Source organism: Rhinopithecus bieti, unplaced genomic scaffold (assembly GCF_001698545.2).
Source record: "Rhinopithecus bieti isolate Rb0 unplaced genomic scaffold, ASM169854v2 scaffold_14826, whole genome shotgun sequence".
Classification (NCBI taxonomy): domain Eukaryota; kingdom Metazoa; phylum Chordata; class Mammalia; order Primates; family Cercopithecidae; genus Rhinopithecus; species Rhinopithecus bieti.
In genome coordinates, this window is record NW_016808328.1 from 2,823,720 (window position 1) to 2,837,530 (window position 13,811).

The 13,811-nt window shown below is 55.7% G+C and overlaps 1 protein-coding gene across 1 annotated transcript in view; it reads right to left on the reverse strand.

The window, feature by feature from the left end:
- EPHA8 (EPH receptor A8) overlaps nt 1-13,679 on the reverse strand; it is a 37,628-nt gene extending 23,949 nt beyond the window's left edge. The window contains 3 exon segments of the mRNA XM_017886457.1: nt 1,136-1,799; nt 8,220-8,284; nt 13,612-13,679. Of these exon segments, the coding sequence (XP_017741946.1) occupies nt 1,136-1,733 (598 nt within the window). The 5' untranslated portion in view covers nt 1,734-1,799; nt 8,220-8,284; nt 13,612-13,679.
- Between the last annotated feature and the right edge of the window lie 132 nt (nt 13,680-13,811).

Below are 13,811 nucleotides of genomic sequence, written 5' to 3' on the forward strand. Positions count from 1 at the left end.
GTGCACACACACGTGCATACACATGCATACACACACATGCACACACACATGCACACACATGCATACATACACTCGTGCACACATGTACACACATGCATACATACACTCACGCACACATGCACACACATGCATACACACACGTACACACATGTGTACACTCACGCACACATGCACACGCGTACCCATATATGTGTATGTGCACTTGCACACACATGCACACACACATGCATACATACACTCACACCACCTGGGCCTCGGCTCCCCCGTCTGCATGCCCTGCTCCTGGTCCGACACAGGAACCCAGCAGCACACCTATGGGTCCAGGCGCCACCCTAAGTCATGGCCCAGGGGCTCTCTGCTCGCTGTCTTCCTCCACAAGGCCCTTGCCTGTCTTTAGCACAGGTCCCTGATAAGCTCCCCCTGAACAGAAGCAGCCTTTTCAGGGCCCCAGGGACAGGCCCAACCCAGACTGTACTTCCCGGGTGCCCCTGGCTTTATACCCCTCACTGTGCTCATTCACCCAGGGCCCGGGTCCCACTTCCCTCTACTCTACAGGTTAGAAGTTCAGTGGTTTCGAGCACCAACTCTGGAGCTAGACTTCTGAGTTGAAATCCCAGCTCTGCCATCCCCAGCTGCATGACCTTGGGCAAGTTGCTTTGCCTCTCTGTGTCTCAGTCTCCTCATCTATAAAACCAGGATAATAGCAGTTCGTATGTCATAACGCAGTGGCCAGGATTCAATGAGTTAATACTCGCAAAGTGCTTAGAACTATGTCTGACCTGAGTTAGCCCACGGTATCGTTCCCTAATCCAGGTAGGAATCCCATAGCATACCCAATTGCACAGGTGCCTTTAGCTGGTAGGTACCCCCGACAGAAGGCACCGCCTGGCTGGAGTCTGTTTCCCTCCCTCTCCCCTCCCCCTTCTTGCTTCCACGTCCTTCCCCAACACACGGACACAGGTGGTCTGGCGTATTTGCTGATGTAGGAACACTGGAGGTTTATCCATCTTCCCAGGGGCTGTGTGGACCACCCAGGTGCCTGTGGGCTCTGACGTCCCCCCCTTACACCCTGGCAGCCCTGCCCAGACCAAGCGCCGCTGCCGGCTGACCCATGCCCAGGCCATGGCGCGCTCACCCACACAGGCATCCTGCCGCTCCTCGTAGCCGGCACTGCACACACATTTGCCGATGGGCACCAGCCACTCGCCCTCCGCACTGCAGTACATCTTGGGCGTGTCCCGCTCTTCTGAGTGCCGCACGCACTGGCCCCGCACCTCCACCAGTGAGGAAGAGTCAGCCCCCGTCACTGCCTCCGAGAAGGCAGCCAGATTGCGCACCATGGCGGGGCACTTCTTATAGTAGATGCGGAGAGAGAGGATGGCCAGGCAGGCACCGATGTCCTGGAAGGCCAGGTAGAAGCCGCGCTTGCTGAGGGGACCCACACCGCGCACCTCCGTGTTGAGCTTGAGACGCCGCACACCAAGGTCGGCACCTGTGAAGCTCTCGTCGGCGGCAATAGTGTCGATTTTGAGGAACTGGCTTTCTTGTGTGCTGGCCCCCAGGTCGCGGTCCGACTCCAGGTAGTAGAGGTTGAAGGTCTCCTTGCAGGTGCCCAGCACGCCGGGCATGCTGTTGCAGTCGCGCAGGGTAAACTTGATCTCGGCATAGACGCGCCGGGCGCCATCGCGGGGGACCCAGCTCGTGCGGAGCCAGTTGTTCTGGTTGGGGCTCATGACATTGCACACCTGGTACGTGTGGATGGGCTGGAAAGACTCGTCCACCTCGTTGATGGAGTCCCACTGTGGGCAGAGAACACAGCCACTGAAGCACAGCCAGCACCTCACCTTCTTTTGCCAGTGACCCTGTGTTTTGTGCTGGGGTCGCTGGGGACAAAAAGACAAAGGAGCTGGCCTGCTGGGGACTGTCATAGCTACCAGATGTCAGGCCCCCTGAAGACGTGATCTCGCAGAGGGCCACAATCTTCAGGGGAAGTGTTATTTACTAACTCTAGAGATGAGGAAGTAGAGGCTCTGACCTGTGAGCCACATGTGTGAGGTTATGTCGTTATCGAGCAATGGCTGGACGGGAATCGGGCCTGTCTGATGCCAAAGCTCTGCCCTCATTTCTCTATGGCTCCTTCTATCTTTCTTAGAGTGGGAGGACTTGCCTGGGGAAGTCAGTAAGTCCAGTTTCCGTATCAGTTGCCAGAGGGATCTTTCTAATATATGAACCAGATTATGCCTTGCCCCCACCTCAAATCCTTCAGCAGCCTCTCCTGCACTGCTGCTTGTTGAGTGACTGCCTGATCCACAGACTCCCTCCACCCTGCTCTTCTTGCTGTTTCCCTGGGCTGGCCTGGGTCCCACTCAAGGGAATCCCAGGATGTGAGAAAGTTCAGTGTAATTGCTTCTGTGCTGCCTGCTGGCTGGGCATCAGTGATTCTGAAATAAACCAGACACTCTCAACAGAGTGAAAAGGTAACCCATGAAATGGGGGAAGCGATATGCCAGTCATGTAGCTGATAAGGGATTAATATCCAGAATACATAAAGAATTCCCACAACTCAACAACAACAGAAAAGAAACAGTTCGATCAGAAAATGGGCAAAGGACGTGAACAGACATTTCTCTAAAGAAAATACTCAGGTGGCCAAATGAAAAGATGCTCAACATTGCTAATCATTAGGGAAATACAAACCAAAACCACAATGAGATACCACTTCATACACATTAGGATGACTGTTATAAAAAATAATAATAATAAGGCCGGGTACGGTGGCTCACACCTGTAATCCCAGCACCTTGGGAGGCCGAAGCAGGTGGATCACCTGAAGTCAGGAGTTCAAGACCAGCCTGGCCAACATGGAGAAACCCCGTCTCTACTAAAAATACAAGACTTAGCCAGATGCAGTGGCGCGTGCCTATAATTCCAGCTACTCGGGAGGCTGCGGCAGGAGAATCACTTTAACCTGGGAGATGGGTTGCAGTGAGCCAAGATCGCACCACTGTACTCCAGCCTGGGTGACAGAGCAAGACTCCCTTTCAAAAAAAAAAAATGATAATAATAAGTGTTGGCAAGGATGTGGAGAAATTAGAACCCTGTGCATTACGGGTGGGACTGTAAAATAGTGCAGCTGCTGTGGAAAACAGTATGGCAGCTTCTCAAAGTGTTTAAAATAGAATTACCATATGATCTGGCAATCCCATTTCTGGGTATATATCCCAAAGAATTGAAAGCAAGGTCTCAAAAAGATATGTGTACACCCCTATTCATAGCAGCATTATTCACAAGAGCCAAAATGTGGAAGGAACCCAAGTGTACGTCAATGAACCAGTAGATAAGCAAAATGTGGTATATACCTATAATGGAGTATTAGCCTTGAAAGGGAAGGAAATTCTGATACACCTTAAAGATATGCCAAATGAAATAAGCTAGAAACAAAGAACAAATATTGTTAGGATTCGATGTATATGCAGTACCTAGAGTAGCCAGATTTACAAAAGACAGAAAGTAGAACGCTGGCTGCCAGGGGCTGGCAGGGAGGAGTCAGCAACTGCTTAAATGTGCGGAGTTTCTGTTTTGCAGGATGAACAGAGTCCTGGCAGTGGTGATGGTTACGGCCACACAGCAATGTGAATGTACTACATGTCACCAAGCTGTGCACTTAAAAAGGGTTAAGATGGTAAACTTTACATTATGTGTATTTCACCAGAATAAACAAGAAAGAAAGAAAGATACCACAAACGCTCCCTGTCCCAAGTGCCCCGGGTCCACCAGACCAGGCAGTGTAGGGTGATGAGCCGAGGGAATCCAGGTGGGTAAGACTCCCAGGCCCCTCTCCAGCCCTCCTGGGTGTGGGCATCTGTAGTTTACCTGTCAACCTGGCACTGCAATGAAGCAGTACCCTCTTGCAAGGGTGGATGTCTGCAGAAGACGGGAGGGGACAGCCCTAGCTTCCTCGGTTGCTGAGCACCGGCTGGCCGGGAGCAGTCCTTGTTGAGCTGATTTCAGGGACTCATGAGAGCTCCAAGGAGGAGCTGGAGGATGAGGGCAGAGGAAGGGTTGGTCTCTCGGCCCCTGTCCTGGTTCCTTCACATATGCAACACCTTGACTTTCTTCAATTGTCCTTGAATGAGAGAGCCTATTGCTTAAAGGGGGAGGGGGGCTTCATGACCAGATGCTCTGAGAACCTGTGGAGTTCTGGGCTTATTCCACAAGTGCTAGAGAGAAGGTCATGGGCATCTCAAGTCTTTTCCTGCCCATCCCAAGCCCCTCCATCTAGTCTCGTCTTGATCCTCAGTGCCCACATCTGTAAAATGGGACTCAAGCAGGCCCCACTTCAGCTAGGTTTGAGAGGATGCAGTGGGAAACTTTCTGCAAAGTGCTTAGCTGAGGCCTGGCACAGGAAGGCACTTAACGAATGGCCTGAATATGATACTGAACTGGCAGCATCTTCACAGCCCACTGCGCCTGCCTCCAGGGACCATGTGGGAAGATTTCCTGTTTCCAAAGGGGTCCCAGGAAGTGCGAGCCTCACCTGAAAGAGTTTACGCTTCCGAGTCTCCCCAACCCAAGAAGGACCCTGCTCCACACCCCGCTCTGCTGTCAGAGGCTCCAGGCAGCACAGCATCACATCTGGGGTTAAAGTCATTGTCACAATTAATGGAGCACCAAAGAGCCAGCCAGCTGCTCCCTGTCTGTTTCCTGCCAGGGACCCGGATAAATTAATCAGCTCAATCTGAGTCTACTACAGCTGCCCCACCGGGGCCAATGGTCTGGCCTAGCCCTGCCAACCCCAGGAGCTGCTGCAGATGCCCAGAGTGGCACAGACTCCTGGAGGTCTGGTGCAAGGGCAGAATCAGCCCTGTTCTCTGCCTGGGGCACCCCCACCCCATGCTGGGTGCCACTCCCATCTCCGCTGCTTCTCATGCCCAAAAACTGACTCTGGCACACTGCTCCCCCAACTCTGTCCTCCTCCCAGATCAGAATGCAGTGAACCAGCTGTGCAGTGCTTGCTGAGGCACGTCCCTTCTCTGAGGCTTGGGCTTCTCTTCTGTAAAATGGGGTAGCGAATGCCTGCTCCTTCCGTCTACTCCAGGGGGTACAATGGAAATTAACCTGCCCGCTTACCTAAAGCAGCATTCGTTAGTCCATGTTAATTAGCCAGAGCAGGCGGAGCACGTCCCAGCCCCAGCGTGCGGAAGTTCCCGGGAGCAGAGGGAAGGACGCAGCCTGATGAAGAGCAGAGGGTCTGGGCCAGACCTCCCCGTCTTCGCAGAATTGCTTCGCCTCTGAGAGCTTTCAGTTTCTCATTGGTAAAACGGCCTTTTCATGTATCATCCCATTGGTGGCACTGCACGGAGCAGTTCTAAGATTGTCCCCATGTTATAAATGAGGAGGTGGAGATGAAGTAAGTGATCTGCCTGAATCACACTGACTACAGGAGGCGGAGCCCCCATTCATCAGGACCCAGCGCCCGGGCCCTTCAGGTTCTGCACCTGTCTGACAATCGGGTAACATTTCTGAGGCTGCAGACTGTCCTGGGTGACCCTTGTCCTCAAGTTACTGAATGGACTCCAGAGTCAGAGGGATGGATGAACCTCAAGGACCATCTCCAGAGGTTCCCCCTCCCAGCTGGGCAGGAGAATCACCTGGAAAGCTGATTAACTTTAATTTTTATTTTTGAGACAAGATCTCTCTCTGTCACCCAGGCTGGAGTACAGTGACTCACTGGAGCCTCGACCTCCCAGGCTCAAGCGATCTTCCTACCTCAGCCTCCTGAGTAGCTGGGACCACAAGCGCACACCACCACACCCAACTAATTTTAATATCTTTGTACAGAAAGCATCTCACTATGTTGCCCAGGCTGGTCTCGAACTCCTGGTCGCAAGCAAGCCTCCTAAAATGCTACACTTACAGGTGTGGGCCACCATGCTTGGCTCCCTGGAAAGCTTATTAAACAGAAGATTCCCAGGCCCTTCCACAGACCTCCTGGATGTGGAACTCTGCAGCCCTCACCTGCTGGCCTGGCACAGGTTCAAAGTCTAGAGTTTGGGAATCAGGCATATCATTCCAGCCTTCCCTCCTCTCCGAGGAGCCCCAGTCTCCAGGCCCCCTGACGATGGCAGGTGGTCCCTGGCTCAGCAGAGAGTGCAGGCTTGCCTTCCTATCTCACGAAATGGTCACAGAGTGGGCCTTACTGCCTGCAGTTCAAAGGTGGCATAAGGGACTCACCACAGGTTCTGGGCCCAGAGAGACCCAAGTTTAAGTCCCAGCTTGCCATCAGCTGGAACCTGCCTGATGATGGGCAAATTACTCCTCACTGCCCTGAGCCTCAGCTTCCTCACCTGTGAAGTGCGGTGGCTGCACCCACCTCAAGGATTGGTTGTGGGGAGTGATGAGATAATGCCTGTGACCTGCTCAGAGCTCAGTGAAGTTGCTTGATTTGTTCTAACTCGCGAATGCAATGCCAGAATGCTGAGCTATGCTTTAGAGCGCCCTGCACGAAAACACACCTGAGACTGCCAGAGTGAGCGTCCAAAACATGAGGCCAGCCATGCTCCCCACCTGCTGAAAACCCTGACAATTCCTCGCTACCCTAAACACCAAGTCCGATGCTCTGGGCGGGATAAAGACACCCCGGAGCCAGCCAGGGCCCAGGCGTGCCCTCCTAGCTGCTGGGACTCAGGGGAATGCCAAGTCAGCCAAACGCCATGCAGTGAGGGAGGAACCAGGACCCGTCTCCTCACGGGTGGAACCCTGACACGGGGGCCAGCTCACTGCACCAAAGCCTTCCACACCACACTCAACGCGGGGAAGACAGCCACACCAAGGAGCGTTTTACAGAGCAGGGGACTGACACGCTGCAAGGTAAAGGGATACCCCAAGCACCCGGCCTCCGTCCTCGGGCAGTGGTGCTGGCTCAGGTGATGAGGGCTTTCTCCAGGCTCGGGGACCTGGAGAGCCAGGGCCATGTGGCCCGCCCCCAGCTCCCGGGAGCCCGGTGCATGAGGGTTGATAACAGGCTCAGCTCACTGCTGCCTGGTGACCAGACCCGCAGAGACAGAGGAGCGGGGCCATGTCTAGACTTCCAACCACAGGCCCCCCACAAAATGCCCAGATGAAAACTCTACCCAAAGTCAAGAAAGGCCCTTCATAAGTGTTAACCATTGGTAACATTATCATCATCATCATTAATATTATTATCCCTCTGTCCTCACAGCCATAGAAGCTGAACGTGGACATGACAGAACTCAGGTATGCACCATGTGCTCGTGTCCGTGGCAGGGATGTGTCCATGTGTGTGTATGCGCATGCGTGTGTGTGCATGTGTGTGTTTCTGAGCACCCTGGTGAGAGGAAGTTCATGTGACGGTAACTGTGTGAGATAATACACGTGAGTAACAATGCTAAAGATCATTATAAAAGCCTACGTTCATTGAGGGCTCACCCTGTGCCAGACTCAGTGCCAAGACTGTGTCATCTGCTCTCGCCCTGCCGTAGACCTAGGAGGTCGTCACAGGCTTGTCCCTTTCTATAGATGGGGAAACTGAGACTCAGAGAGGTGAAGTGGTGACCCAAGGCCATCTGCTTGTCAAGGACAGAGCCGGGATCTCACCAGGCTCGTGGGCTCACTCCTACTCTACTTCCCTGCCCCCGCAGGATTCAGAGAAGAGAAGCAGAGGGATGGGGCAGTGCAGCCTGCTCACTGCAGCTCCTCCCCAGGAGGATGGGGGCATGATCTGTGAGCACATTACCCACAGCGACCTGAAGGTTGAGTCCAGAGTCACCATGGAGGCCTGGGAACCTGGCCACTTGGGGAGAGAGACAAGCAGAGACTCCAGAGGTCGGAGGACTGGTGAGGCCAGGGCAACTGGGAGGGAGGGAGCAACCCAGAAGGCAGGAAGGCCTGGCTGGCCTTCTTTAGTCCTGGCCTGGCACCTCATGAATCTGTAGGATGCAGCCATGGGGATCCCCGGACCTAGGGCCTCAGACTTGAAGAATCAGGGATCTGTTGCCAGGGTTGGTTCTGTAATCTCAAGGGTCTGTATGCACTAAACTGTTAAGAGATCAGCAGCACTAACTGCTGTGTGCCCTTGGGTAAGTCTCCTGACCTCTCTGGGCCTCTGCTTCCTTTGATTGATCTCATGCAGACTCTGTGAGTGGCAGCCTCTCTCCGCTCACAGGGGGATGGCATTGTCCCCACTGCCCGTCACTTACACCATGAGCCGGATACGTGAGCCAGCCCCAGTCCCCGTGGATGGTCGATGTGTCCAGCAAATTCACTGTAAAACAGGAGACAAGAGAGCATCAGGCCCCTGTAACCTCTCCCCAGATCCTCAAGCGCAGCCTGACCCAGCTACACTGGTCCACACTCAGCCCCCAGCACACAGCTCACACGGGTCCCTCTGCCTGAATGTCCTTTCTCTCTTCCCCTCTCCTTGAAGGCCCAGTTTAAGTTCTCTTCCCTGAAGCCTTCCTCTCACCCTCTTGGCCAAAAAGTAATATTCTGAACTCCCAGAGCACAAGCTGTTCCAAGTGCCAGACATCCTTGGTTGGTGGCACAGTGGGATAGTTAAGAGGTGGGCTCGAGGCTGGCAGGCCTCAAAATCCCAGTTGTGCCACTTAGGAGCTGTGTGTCCCTGGGCAATTCCCCTCACCTCCCTGAGCCTCAGCCTCCTCCTCTGTAAAATGGGGTGATAACGATTTCGGTCCCACAGGGCTTTTGTGACGATGACCTGACCCTTGTCTCCTGCAGGAGCCATGATGGCATTCAAGGTCCATGCTGCAAAGTCATACCTCCCATCGGAGGATTGGCCCCAGCTTAGTAATTACCCTGTTCCCCCAGCATGGTGCCTGGCGTCTAGCACGTCCTCTGTGCACATCTGGTGTGGAGGGGCTTGGGGGGTAAGAGCTGCCTCTTAGTGAGCACCTACTATGTGCCAATATCTGCAAGGGGAGCTTGAGATGCCTCATCTGCGCCCCCGCCCAACAACCTGAGAGGCGGCCATTATTATCTCCATTTTACAGATAAAAGAACCGAACCTCAGGGAGGTCCAGGAATGTGCCAAGAGCCCCACAGGTGTAGCTGGCAGGGCTGGCATTCAGAGCACCTGCTTTAGCAACTGCAGGCCATCACCATCCCTGGATGCTCAGGCCGGAGAAGCAGAACCTCTGGGTAGTCTCCACGGCGGGAAAGGAGCACTGGTCCAAAGGGCAAGTCACTCTAAGTCAGGCCCTCTGCAAAGGAGAGCCTGCAAGCTCGACACGGTAGGGAAAAGAGCCCATCTTGGGGGTCAGACATTCCTGGGCCCATGTCTCAAGGCAGCTACTTATTAGCAGGTGACCCTTAATTTACGCATCTGTAAAATGGGTTCATAGTACCTAAGAGTGGGATGAGGGTCAAGAAAGTATGTAAAGCCTGGAGCCAGGGCTGGTCCTTAACAACACTAGTTTCCCTTCTCTAAGTCCCTCGCCCTCCACCTCTCTCCACGTCCCTTGTGATCACTCCCTCATTTAAGGTGATACAGATGCATTATGCTGTTTAGAAATCAGGGCTCAGGCTTCAGCCGTCTCTAACTGCTGTGTGTCCTTGGTTAAGTCCCTTCACCACTCTGCTTCCTTTTGGTTAGCTGGTGATTGCTGTATGAGACGCCCTTGGCTCCAGAGTCCCACAGCTTTCCCTTTCACTCTGCCTTCCATGAACCTCCTCTCCCAGCCAACAGCCATGGGCTTTTAATCACCCCAGTCAGCGGGCTTGGGCAGGTGATGGGGGTTAAAGATGGAGCCCTCCTGGAACTTTCCCACAGGGAGGCTGGGTGTCTTTCTGCCTGAGATTTGCATAGCTCTAAGCCTGCCCCTCAAAGATGGGGACAAGTGTCCTCAGGAAATGCTGGGGTGAAGATGCTCTTATTTGCTGATTTTCTCCTGCCTCTCACCCTCCCCACCCCACCATCAGGGACCCTGGAGGAGGCCGGCTGGAGTGGGGCTGCCAGAACTAGGGAGGGGTTCTCCATGCTCCTCCCTGCATTCCCCCCTGGGTCCCCAGGGGCCACCTGGGATCAGGGGACAGAGCGAATGTCCGCAGAGGGACGTCCCCCTCCCCAAGCCGGCCCCACATCAGGGGCAGAGGCAGAGAGAAGGCTTCCCGCCTCCCTCCCTCCCTCTCAGGCAATGTGGAGAAAACTGGGTCAGGCAAGCTCTCTCCTCCTGCTGGCTGGTGGGAGGGGGAGGGGGCCGCACTGCAGTTTCCCCCAGACCAGCAAAGCCGAGTTTGGGGAGACGGTGAGGGAAGGACACGTATGGGGCCCCCCGCCCCACCCCGCATCCCGGACACAGGTCTCGGGGTGACTGGGCCCCTTCTGTGACCTGGCCTGGATGCAGCCCAGACTTGCCCCTACCCTGGAGCCACCGAGTGGATATCCACCGCTTCGGATTCTCCCCCTGGAGCGTGCGGACTTCAGGGCCTGCAGACACTGCTCTCCAGGCCCTGCCCTCCCCGGGGAAGCCCCACCTTATCTGCAGCTGATTCTTGATCAACCAGCCGGGGGCTCAGATAATCCAAAGATAAGTCAAAAGTCGATTCTATCGGACTCAGGAAGGGCTATAGGATTACAGGGCTGTTTGTTCCAATTCATTCCAGACCCTTCTCTGTCCCTCCCCTCCCTCCTCTTCCTCTGTCTCCATCTCCACCTTCCCTTCCCCATCCATGTCCCCTTGAATGGATGAAAACGCAGAGTGTCCCTTGAAGGAAGCCCCAAGTCCATAGGAGGTTTGATCAGGGCTGAAGAGAACGCCAGCATTAGGCCCACTCACCCTGGGTCTGGGTCCCCTTGGGAATTCAGACCCTCTGGTCACCGCAGGGGGCCTCTCTCCCGCCTCTTGCCCTGCCAGACTGTGAGGCCAGTTCTCCCCTGTGGGCCCATCTCCCCGATTACAAACCAGGGGGATTGGACTCCATGGTCTCCCAGGGCCCTTCAGTGAAGCGAAGCACTTAACCCCTCTGCCTCAGTTTCCTTATCTGAAAGATGTCCACAGGCATCCCTCCTAGGCCTATCTGCCCGGGCTATACTGGGGGGATCAAACGGGTCCCTCTCCTGCTCTGGGAAACACAGATAACTCCTAAGCCGTTCCTGTTGGACTGTAGAAGGCATTATGTGATTTCTTTTTTTCTCCAGCACCGTCGCCTTCCCCCATTCCATTTCGCTGAGACTAATACTTAAATTGATTTACATTCCCTGAGGACACAGCGCAGGATGGTGAGGCTGGAGAATTCGGGGTGGCCAGGGGATGTCAGCCAGGATTCTGAATGCCTTGGAGATCACCTCAAAGTGGAGGATAAACCACACCAGAGAGCAATAAGCGGCCTTGGGCCTGGCAGGGGTCAGAGGGCATCTCTGCAGGTGCAGGGCCCTTCCTGGGCCCACGGGTGCCCCAGCAAAGGCTTTGAGAGTGGCTGGTGTAAGGGTATTTGGCCAGGCTAAGGTCCTGTCACCTTTGCTAGACCCAGCTGGGAGCAGAGCCCCTGCTCCCGAGTTCCAACAGTCTCCTCAGCTGGCACTGGTTGTTCTAGACCAGCCCAGGGACAGTGCTGGAGAGGACTCCTAGATGCGCCACATGGGACTCAGGTCCTAGGTCTCCACCCCATGGCTGTCTGACTCTCGTGGGTAACCTGTGCCTGGCTATGGGTGCCCTGCTGCATTGATCGGAGAGGGCGTGGACTTTCGCCCTTGGGCTATGCCTCCCTTCACCCGGGACATAGACTTCCCCACCTGCCTCTCTCTCTAGACCCTGCCTCTTCCTCAGCTGCTGGCCCACCCCCCCCCCTCCCCGCTGCACAGGTCCCCTCCCCAGACCCATGGTTTGTCCTTGGCACATGAGCCTGGTCCAAGCACCCTCTTCGAGGGGTTCTGGGGCTACCAGCCTGGGATTCCAGAGGGTGATGGCTCCTCCCCAGAGAGGAGAGTTGAGGCAGGGGGTTGGGGGTGCATCACCCGACTCCCAGCACCTTGATGGAGGGCTCCTCAGAGCCTGCTGGGCAAACAAACTGCCCCCTTCCCTCCACCCACCCTCGGAAAGCCATCTTCTCAGGCGCAGCTCCCAGGGCCCCAAGACCTCTTAGATTCCAACCCTGCCCCCTTTCCTACTCCCCAGCACCCCCCAACCCCAGACCTCTCCCGGTGCCTGGGGACCTGCGTCTTGTTACACCCACCTGGCCCTGCTCTGCCGGCATCTCACCTCTCGGCAACCCTGCCATGCCCCTCCTCCATGCTGGGTCCTGGGCTCACGGGAGACTATGATTTTATCTGTGTCTGTGTGTGTTTGTTGGTGCACATGCATTTCCATGGGCATGAATGCAAGCGACGGGCTCCTTACATATGTGGTGTGATATATATATGTAGACACAGAGTTGCATATTTGCATGTGCATGCATCTGTACGTGCATGTACATATGTGTTTGTGCTCATGTGTACTGGCTTCATTTCTGTGTGTGTGGCTGTGGATGTTATGTGGGGTGGGGAGACTGACCATACACGTGAGTCTCTACAGGCCTGAGTCACAAGTGTGAGTCCCAAGTAGCCTGTGTGTGTGCTTGTGCGTAGGGTGGGACCTCGGTGAGCTGTGCGTGAAGGGCAGATCTGTGGTCTGTCTGGGCGTGGAAGAGCAGCACCAGCTCTGGAGTTTGCTCACACCTGGAAGTTCATCCTGGCAGGGTGAGGACCCAGCTCTGGTCCCTGGACATCGTCAGCCCAGGAGCCTGCACAGAGATGCTCTGGCTTCCTTGGGGCAGAGCTATGGGAACAGAGGAGGACCAGGGCAGGGATTGGGGTGTGGGGAGTAGGACCCAGGGAAACCTCCTGAGCTGGATGGAGCTGGGGTCTCCAGGGAGCTAAGGGGTGTGTGGATGGGAGGCTTGGGTGCTCCCTCTCAGCTTTTCTTGTCCCCCCACCACCAGAAGTCATTTCCCAGACCTTTTGGGTCCCAACGACTCAGTGCACCTTCCCACCCCAATCCTTCCTCCCACACGGGGCCCCAGAGTGACCCTGCCATCCCAGCCTTCTCTGACAAGACTTTGCTCTCTGGGGCCTGCCTACCTCAGTCTCTCTGTGGCCTCCCCATCCCCCAGCCCTCTCCTCCCCAAGCCGCTCCCGCTGCCCACGAAGCTGCCTCTCCTCCAGTCGGAACTTCCCTGCCCTCGCTTCTTCTCCCCAGCCCATCACCAGACTGTGGCCCTCGGGTCCTGACCCCTCTCCCAGACTCTCATTCCCTGCCCCTCATTCCTGCCTCCCCTCAAAGCCCGTCCTGCTCTCCGGGGTCCCGTTTCTCAGCGCCTGGCTCCTATCTCTCAATGCCGTCCCCACCCCCTTTTCCTTCCGACCTCTGAACCTCCTCTGCCATTCTCCTGTCTCTCCATCCCTAGTGCCTACCCCCACGTTCTCTGTCCCCAACCCTCTTCCTTGCCCTATCTCACTGTACCCTTTCCTCCTTACCTCTTCTCTTGTCTTCTGTCCAGTCCTGTCCCCTTGTCCCCGGCCCTCAGTTTTCTGTCCCCAGCTGCACATCCCTCAGTCCTGTCTCCTGTCCTTTCCCACTGTCCCCCAGTCCCCGGTACCTGTCCCTCTTCCTCAAGCTGGCGGGTTCCCATCTCCACTGCTCTGTCCCTTAATCCCGGGTCTCTTCCGCGGTGCCACCCCTGCCCCCCGGGCCGAGGGATCCCAGCCGCCTTGGAGCTCAGGGTCGATGCAAAGGAAGTTGAGCCGCAGGCAGCGCGCGCCGCGCCCCGCGCCCCTCGGCCGCCCCCGCCCCGCCGCC